A 13,581-nucleotide genomic window follows, 5' to 3' on the forward strand; every position below is an offset into this window, starting at 1 on the left:
ACTAAAAGCGAGTCTCTTAAAACTTTTTTTGTTATTTTAAATATTAGAGTTATTTAGAATACAACAAATCAAATAAAAAAACACAAATAATTATAATTTGAATGCTTACCATATAATAACACTATATTTTTTAAGGATTGAGCAATTAGGGTGGGATGGGAATAAATTAGGTCGAGTTAGACATTGTCAAACTTGGGTCTGACTAATTAAAAAATTCAAAGCTTAAGGCTAACTTGTAACCTATCATAAACTAATTTTAAAGTCTGAATCTATTGTTTTCGAAAGCTTGATTGACCTACTAACCTACTTAAAAGCCTACTTCATTTAAACATTTGTGAATAAGCAATTCAACTAATATAAAATAGACTAACAAAGTAAAACATAAATGAAGTTAATGTTTGTTTTAATTAACTCATTTAAGTTTACCTATTATCATAAGTTTTGAGATACTATCTGTTTGAGAAAACTTATTAAAACAACCAATGCCAACAATATATAACATTGTTCATAAGATTTTTTAACTTATTTTTACAAGTTCTTCAAGATACAAAATTTTATTTTCGTATTTTAGTTCAACGTACAAAATACAATGTAATAATAATAATTTTATCTATGTTTATTCAATAGTCCATTTTGATAAGCTTAAAAAACTTTTTTATTGTCTATGACCTAATCTTTTTAGTTAAATATGTTTATAAAAAAGACTAGACATTTTCTATTTAAAAAAACTGTGTGACCTGACCCGGATCAACGTAAACAAGATCATAGACCCCTGTTAGTTGGTCAAACCTATTCCAATAGCAACTAATAGGATATGGATCATAAACTATGTAATAAGGGGTACAAGGTGGATGATAGCTTTGCTCACAACAAGATAACTTTTTCAATGATGTAGTACTTATTTCAACATCTTTTTGTTCTTCACCAGCTTCACCACCCTCATTACTAGTAGTGGAAGGCTTTTCATCATCAACACTTAGAAGATTAACATAACAAAATTTCTTTCTCAACTTTTTAGCCAAACAAACACAATCTATTTGATCTCCAGTTACTACTACTTGATCTCTGCTTTCTCCTTCTAATGACACTGAAACCACACCTATATAGGATCATACATAACAATGTAAAATATAATATAAAGTTACAAGTGAAATTAATTAATGGAAGTGAAGGTTATTGCATGTACCTTGAAAAGCTGCAGCTATTTTCATAGCTTTGCTTCTGCATTTATCATTTCCCATATGCATCTGGATAACTATTTTCTGTGGTATAAAGAGCTTATTATTTACCAAAAAATAAAATAAAGAGCTTATAATTAAATCATGCATTTATTTCTCACCTTCATATTAGTGGTACCTATTTTCAAATTGTTTTTATGCTAATTTGTGGTTAAGGTGCAATTCATAGTCATTGAACTCTTAGATATATATACCAATATAAATGAACTATTGAGTGATTGTTTGTATTATTTTGTTGACTGAGGTAAACTCATATTTGCGCGTATGGACGACAAATGGTTGGTTTCGAAATTTCTAACTTCAATTTTCTTTCTTTCTCTTTTTTCCGTTTTACACTTATGGTGGGAAATTAGGTGTTATAAATTATTGTGTTTGGTAGGAAATAGGAAATAAACTGTTTTCCTTTTCTGTCCTATTCCGGGTAATTGCTAATAAAAACATAATTCTCATGGATAAATATGGAGATTTTTATCGCGCGCGCACTCCTACGTTGAATCATGACACCTTTATAATACGACTATGAAAAATCTATCTAGTCCTTGATGACATCCCAAGTGGAGTATTAAGTAAAACAATCAATATTTTTTTAATCCAAATCTTACAATTCCACTGTTTTCAAACTTTTTAGAAAGATCATGTAATTTTACACCAAATATAGACTTTTAAGTAAAATATATATATATATATATATATATATATATATATATATATATATATATATATATATATATATATATATATATATATGTATGTATATATACTCGTTCATAACTTCATTTCGAATAAATATTTTTTAAAATCAACCGTTAGATCGAAACATACTATCATATAGATCATAGCTATAAAGTTTGAGATTAATCTATAATGATTTACTATGTCAATGAATTACATCAAAATTAATGTTATTTGAAAATTCATTTTGACGTTAATCTTTGGATATCTTGATGGTATAGTAAATCATTATAGATTAATCCCAAATTTTATAGGTGTGATCTATATGATAGTATATTTCAATCTAACAGTTGGTTTTAAAAAACATTTATTCGAAATGAAGTTATAAGCGAGTGTAACTTGTGGTGTAACTCTTCGGGTGTAATTTAATCCCTCCTCATAGAAAGAAAAAACAAGTAAGATCATGCATAGAATCGTTTTTTGATAGACTCGAGTAGACCCTGGTAGACTTGCAGAAACTTGTAGGCTCTTTTATGCCATAACATATTATATTAATCATCAATTCCACCATGAAGATAATTTTAGAGATGATGATGATGAAGATAAAAATGGGTTGTTCAATTGTTTAAATATGATGGTAAATGATAATGTTATGCACAACAAAATTATTCAGCAAATGACTGACTCTCATTTTGATAGAAGCGTGTTTGGTTGTGAAGCTGCAAATAACTCTAAGAATAATATGTTACCTTCTAAAATGGTGGGATTTCTATGGAGATATGACTCCATAATAAAAGAAGTTTGCAATTCGTCTTCTAAGTTTAACTTGCAACTATTTCGGTTGTGAAGAGAATTGGAGTTCCTTTGAAATGATGATTGAATTATTATTTGTTTATTTATAGACTTGATTTTTAATTTTTTTAGAAACATTGAGTTGAATTATTATTTACTTTGTAGGATCATACAAAGAGAAGAAATATGTTGCATACAAAGAAGAGCAAATTGGTTTATGTCATGTAGAATTCGAAGTTGAAAAGTAGAAAAGCAAAAGCAAAGAGTGTTGTTCTTTCATTTTAAAATATTTACTCAGATGATAAATGGATAATCGAAGATCCTAATGAATAAATGTGCAAACTGAAGTTAATGTTGAGCAAGATGATGTTAGTGTTACAATATTGTGGAAGCTGATATTGTTGTTACTAATGTTATGTAAAATTGGGGTGGTGGAAATGTTGAATTAGGTGAAAATGGAACTTCAAGCAATCCAACTTTGGTTAATGATGAAGAAGGTGTCTCATCTGAGGAAGAGTTTGATGATGATAGTCCAGATATCGATGAAGATGATGGTGATGGTATTAGTGGTGTGGTGATTTCACTGGAGCTTTGGATATTTGAAGCCATTAGCATATTTATTTTATGTTTTTTTTACTTTATGTAGTAGCCAATTAAGAAGAAATAAGTACTAAGTATTTAACAACATACTTTGCTATTCTGTTTATTTTATTAATTCTTTTGTTAATTTTTTATTATGGAATATGGAATTTAAATTTTGACGTTAATTGATGTTCTATTATATATACTTGTTTTATATATGTGACATTTATAGCTTTATAAATATATATGGGTCACTTACAAGTTTTTGAAAGTCTTTTTTTTTTTTTATAAATTTTTCACATACTCGCACAAGTATGTGAGTCAAGTAAGCCGATCCTTTACGAGTTTGATGAGACTCGCGAGTCCGACAACCTTGGGTGTTGTATACCAATGATTTAAATACATAGTTGGTGAAACATGAGTGTTTGTGGAATAACATGGATGAATTTTCCATGAAAAAGTTGAAAATGAGGGTGTGATATGAGTGGTGTTCATGAAATAGAGATCGAAGGTGGAATGAAATTGGTATGTCTAAGGAGGTGTTGATGTTCAGTAATGAGAACACTAATGTTAAATTACTAAAGCAATAACCCTAACAAAACTATGAAAAACGATGTAAAATAAGAAATAAAATTATTATCTATTTGATTTAATTGACATCTCATAATAGTGTTAATAATGGATAATAACTAATTATAACAATTATATAAGAATCTTACCAGTGATAATAATATAAATTATACTAATATTAAATAATTTATTTAATTGTGATTTCTTGTTCTATCATCCACTATACACGCCTTAAAACTTATGACAACATTAAAGCAAATTTAAGAAACAAGACCCAACTATATGTACCATAATCACATTTTTCAGGAAGTCAACCACAATATAGAAAAAGAATACCAATGGTACACCCAAGGAAAAGAAAACTAAAACCATTGAAAAAACAACCCCAACTCAAGCGAGCCAAACAAAGAAAACCTATAGAACTAAGAAGCAGAGAAACCTTTCAAGAGAGACAACTGGGTGAAGGCAAGTGAGGATTCCAATCCTCGGGAGAAGAGCAGTGGCCACCCCTATAAGCCTCATAGATATCTCCTCCAGTAATTTTTCCTCCCAAACAAGGAGAGGATGCCTCCAACTAAAACATCAAACTCAAACACCCTCCATCCACAAACCCTTAGCACACACCACATGAAACTTTTGCTCAGAAGCAAAAAAAAGCCTCCCATAGTGTACCAACAACAAAATCGTCCCTAACCAAGCATCATGCCACAACCTAGTCAACATACCATCCCGTACCACTTAACTAAAAGAGGAGGCAAACCAATTTGGCCACTCGTCTAACTTCAAAAACCAAGAAGAGAAACGTTTCTCCACTCGTGCGGGACCCTAAGCCATTGATTGATTGTGTTGAACTTGATGCTTCTTGTATTGGACGTAGTTTGGATTTATTGTGCGACCTATATTTCTATAAGAATATGAGATATTAGAAGTGGCAAAAAGGTATGTCCGTCCCGTTTAGATCCGCTCGGCAATAGCCCGTAAAAAATGGGACGGGGCAGAACAGAGTAAACATGGTTAAGGGAGTGATTCTTAGACCTTGAGACGCCCTACAAAAAGTGAGGGTGGGGCAGTCCATACACACTATACTTTTTGAGCCTAAACATGCAAATATTTTTGTTAATGCCCATGGCCACAAAAGCCAAAAAAATGGGACATGACAGGACAAACACATTAAAAATGCAGGCTTGAAATTTTGGCCAAATCTCAAAAAAAGTGCTGACAAAACGGTCATGTTTGACGTGGTGGACCTGTTTTACAACTCCTAGATATTATTGGACATATGTTGAATAATAATTAAATAAATATTTAATATTTTATTTATGAAAAAATTGATAATTTTTATTTTATTGACAAAATAATAATTAATTCTTAATAAAAGAATAACAATTAAGTTAGTTTATGATTAATTTATTTAAAAACATAATTAAATATTTGTTACCTAAAACATAAGTGAAAAAAATACAAAATCAGTTATTTTTTTTAAATCAAATTTTATTTAATTTTTGAATAGAAGGTTTGAAAATCAAAATATAAATTATTTAAATTTTGTCTGTATCGGTTTGAGATGTTTGTGAAATGAATGTTCCATTTGCGAGTAATCTAAATATTATTTGAATTTCGTCTGAATTTGCCTTAAAATCAGTTCAAAAATGAGAATTTTTTAATATGTAAAAATCAGTTCAATGTACCACTTTTAACCTTTGATTGTTTTTGGACCTGTTTATGAAATGGTGACATGTATTTCTATCCAGGCTATCTCCATGTTATAAAGAATATGCACTCTAAAGAGTGAAGCTCATTTTCTTGATTATGTTTATAATGTTTACATGATTTTTTCTTAGCCCCACCTTATGTTAACATTTACTTGTTCTGTTAATTAAATTAATCGACGAATTTACTTAGACAAATCAGCATAATAGAATATAAATTTAAAAGGAGGCAAAGTACTCACAAGGATGATATTTGATTTAGAAAATTTCTTTACCCAGCTCCTAACCTTCCTGTCCATCCCTGGTGAATTTACAACACTATCCCTTATTTCGGAAGTTCATTTCCGAAAAGGTACTTTTTTTTGAAAAAAAGGTGTTTTCGAAAATGTATCTCCGAAAACGTGTTTTTTTTAATATAAAATATTGATTTCGGAGATGCATCTCCGAAATAAAGTTACATTTTTAGAAAATGTGGTGTTTCGGAAGTTCATCTCCGAACTCACCCCCCCTTGGAGGAATTCGGAAATGAACTTCCGAATTTATGTCTGGACAGAAGAAAAATGGAAAACAACAACGATTCGCTTTATTTAATCGGGTGAAAATTCCAACGATAATATTACTGAAAATTAAAGTTACATATTGTTGAACACGGGTAGGTGGGGATGAGTCAACATTTTGATTACGTCGTCCGCCGATCTTTGAAGTTTCGCGTCCAACTCGATCGGGCCTTTCGAATAAAATCGGTCGAACGTTGTCCACAAAACCGCTAAATCTTCGTCGTTCTTGATCTCAAAAGGTGTGAACTTAATGCCTCCCTCGTCGTTAAGCGATGGCGAGCGGTACTCGAGCTTGACAACCTTTCGATTCTCGGGATAGCGCAAAAGCGTGTTGAGCGACGGTATCAACTCCGCAAACGGCGTGTCGCGCGAGAAGCGAAATTGGAACGGCATCGGGTAGCTGGTTTCAAAGTAGACGAATGCTAGGTGGGGGTAGGTTTGTGTCATTTGTGTTTTGTGGTGTGAAGAGGATGAAGAAGAGTGTGTGGTATTTATAGACTTATTGGAGCATTGATGGCCCAACAAATCTTATCCTGCATCAGGGGACATTTCGGAAATGAACTTCCGAAAATAGGCTCCAGACATGTATATTTCGGAAGTTCATTTCCGAATTATGTAGAAACATAGGCAAATTTCAAATTTTGTGCGTTGCATTCTGTTTTGTGTTACCAATACCAAAAGCATTCAAAATAGGCATAAATTACACAAAGATGACATAAAACATACTTAAATTATATATGTATTGAATCGGTCCGATTTTACATGATAAACAACAATACATACAAAAAATGATCGTTACAAACAAAAACGATCCGGAACGAACTAAAATTCACCGAACCAATCGGGGGATCCTAAGTCCAAAATAGGCACGTTCTTCGACCGCTCTCTATTTTGCTCGCGCTCTTTGCTCATCATTTCTTCAAACTCCGCCATCCTCAAAACGAACGGATCCGGCCAAGTCTCCGCCTCATTTGAACGATGTGCCGTCCATTGACAAGAAGTAGCCGGTATAGGACAACCCGGTTTCAAAAACACTTGAACGAAGTGCCGCGATCGTAGATACCCGATGCATATGATGCGGCCCGACGCGTCCAACGGCGGTCGACTATGAAGTGGAAAGAAAGTCTCAATTAGTCCAAACCTCGTCAAATCGATACACACCATATCATACGCACTTGCTATTAGATGACCCATATCGGGGAATGACATCCACTTCGAAACCGGAGCGATACCGGTAAGTGATGGAACAAGTGCATCATGAATTTTTGCAAACTTTTCTTGATTTTCATATAGTCGGCCGTAGATGTCCCGATACGAAGTCAACTCCGCAATGAGTTCCCGTCGGACTAAAGTGTGATTATTTTCCCCTTTACCGAGCAAACCCGCAACGGCCCGATATCCACAATTGCCGTCGCCTCCAACATCAACGGTGTTATCGATATATTTGTGCATAAAAAGTGGCATCTCATCAATGTAGACAATTGGTGATTTTTTGATCGGCGGTGTACGAGGTGGCTTCGAAATACGGGCTCCTTTGTTACCACTACACTTAGACTTCGGTGTCTCGTGAATTTCCGGGAACGATGCATCAACATGTTCAAAGTAGGAAGGAGATCGTTTTGTTGACGTGTCATCTTGTGTAATTTTGGACTTTTTCGGTGCACCTTTCGTTTTAACCGGTTGAGATGGCGGTTTCAAATCGGCGGTCTCCGGAAATGCGATCTTTCGCAATTGTTCTTTTATGTGCATTTTTGTTGTGTCGTCCGCTTTAGCAAACTTCTCCATTATCACTTTCAACTCGTCGGAGATGGTGATTTTGGAGTCATTTTCTTTCGGCGGGTCAAAATCATCAAAACGAAGTTTCTTCCAATGGTCGGCTACCTCATCCATGCGTATGGGTGAATTCAAATTTTTCTTTTTTGCAAGTATACAAGCACACGGAAGGCCGTATGTAGTTCTAATGGTGCACCCACATAATGAACTATCCGTCCCCGTGGTCTCCGACCGCTTAGCTTCATGAAACAAAAAATTCAAACCCGTTCGAGATATGTTGTAAATCAATTGGGAGAATAGAATTTGTCCCTTATACCGGTGTTCCATAACCGTCTTACTCCGACCGAACGATGTTTGAATTTCATTGTGTTGATTTTCAAGCATTTGGTTCACGGTGTCCCATCCGCGACACAAATCTCCCTTGCTATCACCCAACCACCTCTCGAAGACCGCATGTGCGGATTCAACTCGGTTAGTCGTGGTGCAACCAAGATGTCTAACCCGATTTGTCCAAGCGCACACGACTTTTTCTCTAACTTTGTCAAGAATGGTGGATTCGACGTAATGACAAAAAGTCTTAATGGAACCATACAAAGACCTAAAGTGTACCAATTTCTCGGTATAATCCTCTTCGGAGTATGCATCCAAAATTCCCCTCCATGCCGCCATTATCCTATCAACCACAACACCGGCTTTAACAACTTTACCATTTTCATCCGGCCTATCTTTTGTCCCAACCGCGGGTTTCAACTTGCTTCTCACGTTGCAAGTTATGTGATACCGGCAAAGTAAAGCGGTCGATGTCGGGAAGACGGTATCGACCGCATTCATCAAAGCATTGTCCCGATCGGTGACAATGACGTTTGGCATAACCTCTTGATCAACTAACAAAGACTTGCAAATTCCCAAGGCCCACGTAAAGTTGTCTTCTTTTTCACACTCCAAAAAAGCAAACCCCACCGAATAAGTCTTGTCCGTCGAGGTCACACCGACGATCTCTAGAAGAGGAAGCCTATATTTGTTTGTCTTGTACGTCGAATCCATGACTAGAACGGTTGGAAATGTATTGAATAATTTGATACTTTCAGGATGAGTCCAAAAAATATCACGCACCGTAACTTTATCCTCGGAGGTTCGGAAGCTTGAAACATATTTGTTATCGTCTAGTAGTTTCAAAAGTTGTTGCATTTCCGACCGAGGGCCCATATTCAATACTTTGAGATTGTGCCGTTCATTGTAAACTTGCTTGATATTTGAAACGCTATCCGGATTCTTACGTACGCTTCAAATCGGCAAGTATGTTGCGAGGCGCCACTTTGACTATCGTTAGGTCCGATATCACATTCCTTTATTCGCGGGACAAACGACACGCCATTGGATGCCCGTGTAACTTGACATCCAAGGCATGATTATGAATTCCACAAATTACGGTTAACCGCGACAAATCATCAACCCTCCGAGTAGCACGCAACTTAAACGGACACCCGCACTTCCTCGATCCCGTGTCCTCGTGTTTTAGCACCCGGTTTGATTGTACATAACTACCACCCCGTTCGCAATTCAAAACAACGAAAGCTTTCCGCTGACTATTTCCGTTGTCCGACCTTAAAATAAAAATTTCAAATCCATGTTTGTGAGCTTCCTTCCGAACCCAATCAATTAATTGTTCACGACTACCGAAGCTCCGATCATTTGTAAAATGTTGTCGAACATCGACCGCATCGATCATAGGAGTAACGTCAATAACCGGATCGTTATTAACGTTGACAATTTCCGGAACTATGCCTCCATCGTCTTGCACAATGTTGTCCGGATGCACCATACCTAACAAATGAATAAATTAGCAAAATTGGCCAAAACTGTTTTTTTTTAAACTGCCAGGGCATATTTCGGAAGTTCATTTCCGAAATTTATTAGGTAATATATTTCGGAAATGAACTTCCGAACCATATCAGTTTTCAGCATAAATTTGTTGAATCAATGTAGTGAAATAAGGGATGAAATGAGTGATGTTTACCTGAAATTGATGCTTTCTATGCTCCATTTAACGTGATCAACGGTCTGAAACTTGATTTTAGGGCGAAAAATGGATGGAGATTGATTGGGTTTTAGAGAGGGGTTTGAGAAGTTTTGGAGAAAAATGATGAAATAGTGAAGGAGGGAAATTTGTATATGCAGCAACAGTTTCGGAAATGAACTTCCGAAAATATGCACGGATTTTGAATTTTTTTGACTTCGGAAATGCACTTCCGAATTGTGGAAATTTTTTTAAAAAAAAGCGCTTCGGAAGTTCATTTCCGAAGCAGGGGTATTTTGGGATTTTCGCTGGGGGTGACCCCATAGGGAGGTGGCTAAAGAAATTTTCTTGATTTATTACACATGATAACACATTCACCACTTTCACTTGAAATCAAACTCATCTTCACATATACATACTGATTTATCTTTACTCTTTACACTTAACATGTGCATGCATCATGATACAATCAGTTACCATTGTCGGAACTACCACCATGTCCACCTCCACCACGATAACCACCACCACCATTGTAACCTCCTCCGCCACCACCGTGGTTGTATCCTCCTCCGCCACCACCATGGTTGTACCCTCCTCCGCCACCATTGTAACCACCGCCACCACCATGGTTATAGCCTCCTCCGCCACCATTGTAACCGCCGCCACCACCATTGTTGTAGCCTCCTCCACCACCATTGTAACCGCCGCCAATACAATGGTTGTAGCTTCCACCAGAGTATTTGGCATCATTTAGTTTATTTGATTTTTCAACAACCTCTGCATATACAATATTGTGTAAGTTTAATTATTAAATTAATTTTACATTATGGTTACTTATAGATATTTATTTGTTTTCATATCATGGTCGTTATAAAATATTATGGAGACTAAAATAAAAAAACATAATTTACCATCTTTGGTATTAGTTGAAGTCTCGGTTAAGTCCCTAGCTGACACTTCTGAGGAAATAAGAAGAACCATGGCCAATAGACCAAGGATGAGGAATGCGTTTTTGGAATCCATTGTACTCAACTCAAGATCGATTGAAATGTGATATTTGGTAGTGAAGGATGAGAAAAGCAGTAAGAAAGTGTAGTCTATATATAGTGGAAAGTAGTAGAAATCAACACGGAACCTTTACTTGGTAGTAGGGGTGGGAATAGGCCAGGCCGGCCTACAGGGGCCTGCGGCCTAGCCTACATAGGCTAGGCCAGGCCAGACCTATTTAATAAAGAGGTCAGGCTTAGGCTTTTTTAAGAGCCTATTTTATTTAATAGACCAGGCTTAGGCTATTAAAAAAGCCTATGAAGCCTTATAGGCCGGCCTATATTTTCATATATATATTAGAGATATGTTAAATAAGTTGGTTAATGTATGCATATATATTAGAAATAAAAAAAGCTAAATAGGCTACCATATATATATATATATATATATATATATATATATATATATATATATATATATATATATATATATATATATATATATATATATATATATATATATATATATATATATATATATATAAAACAAATGCTAAATAGGTTCACTTATATATAGGTCGACCTACAAGACTTCTTAAGTTATACAAATTAATTGAAAACTTTAATAAGATACAGGCTTTTTAAATAGGCTTTCAGGCCAGGCCAGACTTTTAAAAAGGCTAGGCCAGGCTAAAAAACTGAGCCTATGATAGGCCTTAGGCCAGGCTTAGGCCTTTTAAGTTTATCGTAGGCCAGGCTCAGGCCTTCTAAAGCCTAGCCTAGCCTAGCCTATTTCCACCCCTACTTGGTAGTTGAGATGAGGCTAATATGTATTAATTCGATTTTGTCTACTTGCTATTAGTTGAAAGTGACAGTTTAGAAATCATAGTACTTCTAGTCAACACTTGATATGTGGTGCTGCCTCGTGGACCTGCATTCCAAATAATCTACCCATCATTCGTAATATAACAACCATGGTTTTAGAAAACAGTCACGATCACGTCTGGTCGCGTAAAGGTTTTTGCGATTTCGGTCGGCACAAGTATATTATAGTCGTCGCGGTGTGAATTAACTACAATTTATTCTTCAATATAAAAAACGGTAATAACGGTATCGGTTTCGGCATTTTCCAAAACTGTTTTGTCGCGACCGTTTTTGCTGTCGCGGACCGTTTTTTAAAACCCTGATAACCACTTTAATATGCATGAAAATCTTTTAAAACAAATTTATATTAAAACAGAGCATATTTTCCTAATTTTCATTGACATTAAGAAAATTACTATAATATTTCGAAAAACAATTTATTCTGTGTATGATCTTAAATTTATCTAAAAAACTACTGATGTTGAAATTGCAGCAACGATATTGATAGCCATCCACTTATTTGAATTTTTCTATTTTTTCAAATTCAACAATATGTATCCATTTAGTGTTTCTCGGTTTTTTCTATGAATACAAATATATAACAATTCAGGTTTTAAATTGCGGTCCGCAACCGCAATTGCATTCGTAATATTGCGGATGCGGTTGCTCATCGGACTGCAATTGCAGTGTGGTTTTAAAATCTCGCCTCCGGATGTATTCGGAACTCCATCGGACAATTTTCATCATGTTTTATTGATCGTATTTTTATCAAAAATCAATATATTAGATTTCTAAAACTCAATTTACTTTTTATATAATGAATAAACATAACATTAAGTGTTTTTCAATATAATATTTCAAACACTTTCTTTAAAAAATTTACGCCGTAACGGCCGCAATGCGCATCGCAACAAACGCATTGACCGCAATTGCAACATCCGCAACCGCAATTTAAAATCATGATAACAATTCAAGAACTATCATCCACTCATAACAAAGGTAGCATTGTTTACCGAATAGTCTTATATGAATGTAACCTGAAATTAGGCTTATATGAAATTCACTAAAACCTTCAATAATGGTAAGGAATTTGCGGTAATATATTGCAAACATGTGGAACTAGGGAAAGCCACAAATATTTGATGTTGATATTGCCTTTACCAACTGCGACATTAGCATGAATAATGTCTTCATAAGATTTTATTGGTGAACAGACAAATCTCTCGTTGAACTTTTGCTAAAAAATATATTAAGTTAACAACATCGTTATGACTTAAATACAATGATAAAAAAATTATTTATTATATTAATCGATGTGCAGACTCATCCTTTTAGTTGCTTAGCGGTAGTTGAATCTATTTTGAAATTCTGTCGGGTGGGAAACATGATTTCCACATAATGTTGTTGTTGTAACAATATGAGAGATAAGATAATCTAAATTAAACAATTTACCATTTAAAACAAATAATAAATAATGAATAAAAAATTTGTAAATCAGTTCTGGCAACGATAATTATGTTTTAGAGGGTTGAGTTAGAATTAAATCATTAACGGTCAATCGAACATACATGTCTAATAAAGTACGGAAGTCTATATGATTCTTCCTCAACTGATATTTTTAATGTCTTAAATATTCTTCAAATGAGAGATAAGAAATTATTTGCTTGTGTATAGTATATTGAAAATCATAGTCTATTTATAGAGTGGTGACCAATTAGGATTCTCATTGTTCTAAATTGAATCATCCTAACATCCACTAATATTTGAGTTCATATCCAATTGATTAATTAATTATTTACTAAATAAAAATATAATTAGCAT

General features: G+C 34.5%; 2 protein-coding genes across 2 annotated transcripts; both read right to left on the reverse strand.

The window, feature by feature from the left end:
- Positions 1-632: 632 nt before the first annotated feature.
- LOC131617921 (heavy metal-associated isoprenylated plant protein 47-like) lies at positions 633-1,463 on the reverse strand. Its single transcript, XM_058889190.1, has 3 exons — positions 1,340-1,463; positions 1,187-1,262; positions 633-1,099 (listed from the first exon to the last, which is right to left on the reverse strand). Exons 1-3 carry the CDS (start codon positions 1,343-1,345, stop codon positions 720-722), a joined length of 462 nt encoding a protein of 153 aa, XP_058745173.1. The 5' UTR covers positions 1,346-1,463; the 3' UTR covers positions 633-719.
- An 8,916-nt stretch (positions 1,464-10,379) lies between these two features.
- LOC131617923 (dormancy-associated protein 2-like) lies at positions 10,380-10,964 on the reverse strand. Its single transcript, XM_058889191.1, has 2 exons — positions 10,822-10,964; positions 10,380-10,687 (listed from the first exon to the last, which is right to left on the reverse strand). Exons 1-2 carry the CDS (start codon positions 10,931-10,933, stop codon positions 10,380-10,382), a joined length of 420 nt encoding a protein of 139 aa, XP_058745174.1. The 5' UTR covers positions 10,934-10,964.
- Between the last annotated feature and the right edge of the window lie 2,617 nt (positions 10,965-13,581).

Source organism: Vicia villosa, linkage group LG7 (genome assembly GCF_029867415.1).
Source record: "Vicia villosa cultivar HV-30 ecotype Madison, WI linkage group LG7, Vvil1.0, whole genome shotgun sequence".
In the NCBI taxonomy this organism is placed as follows: domain Eukaryota; kingdom Viridiplantae; phylum Streptophyta; class Magnoliopsida; order Fabales; family Fabaceae; genus Vicia; species Vicia villosa.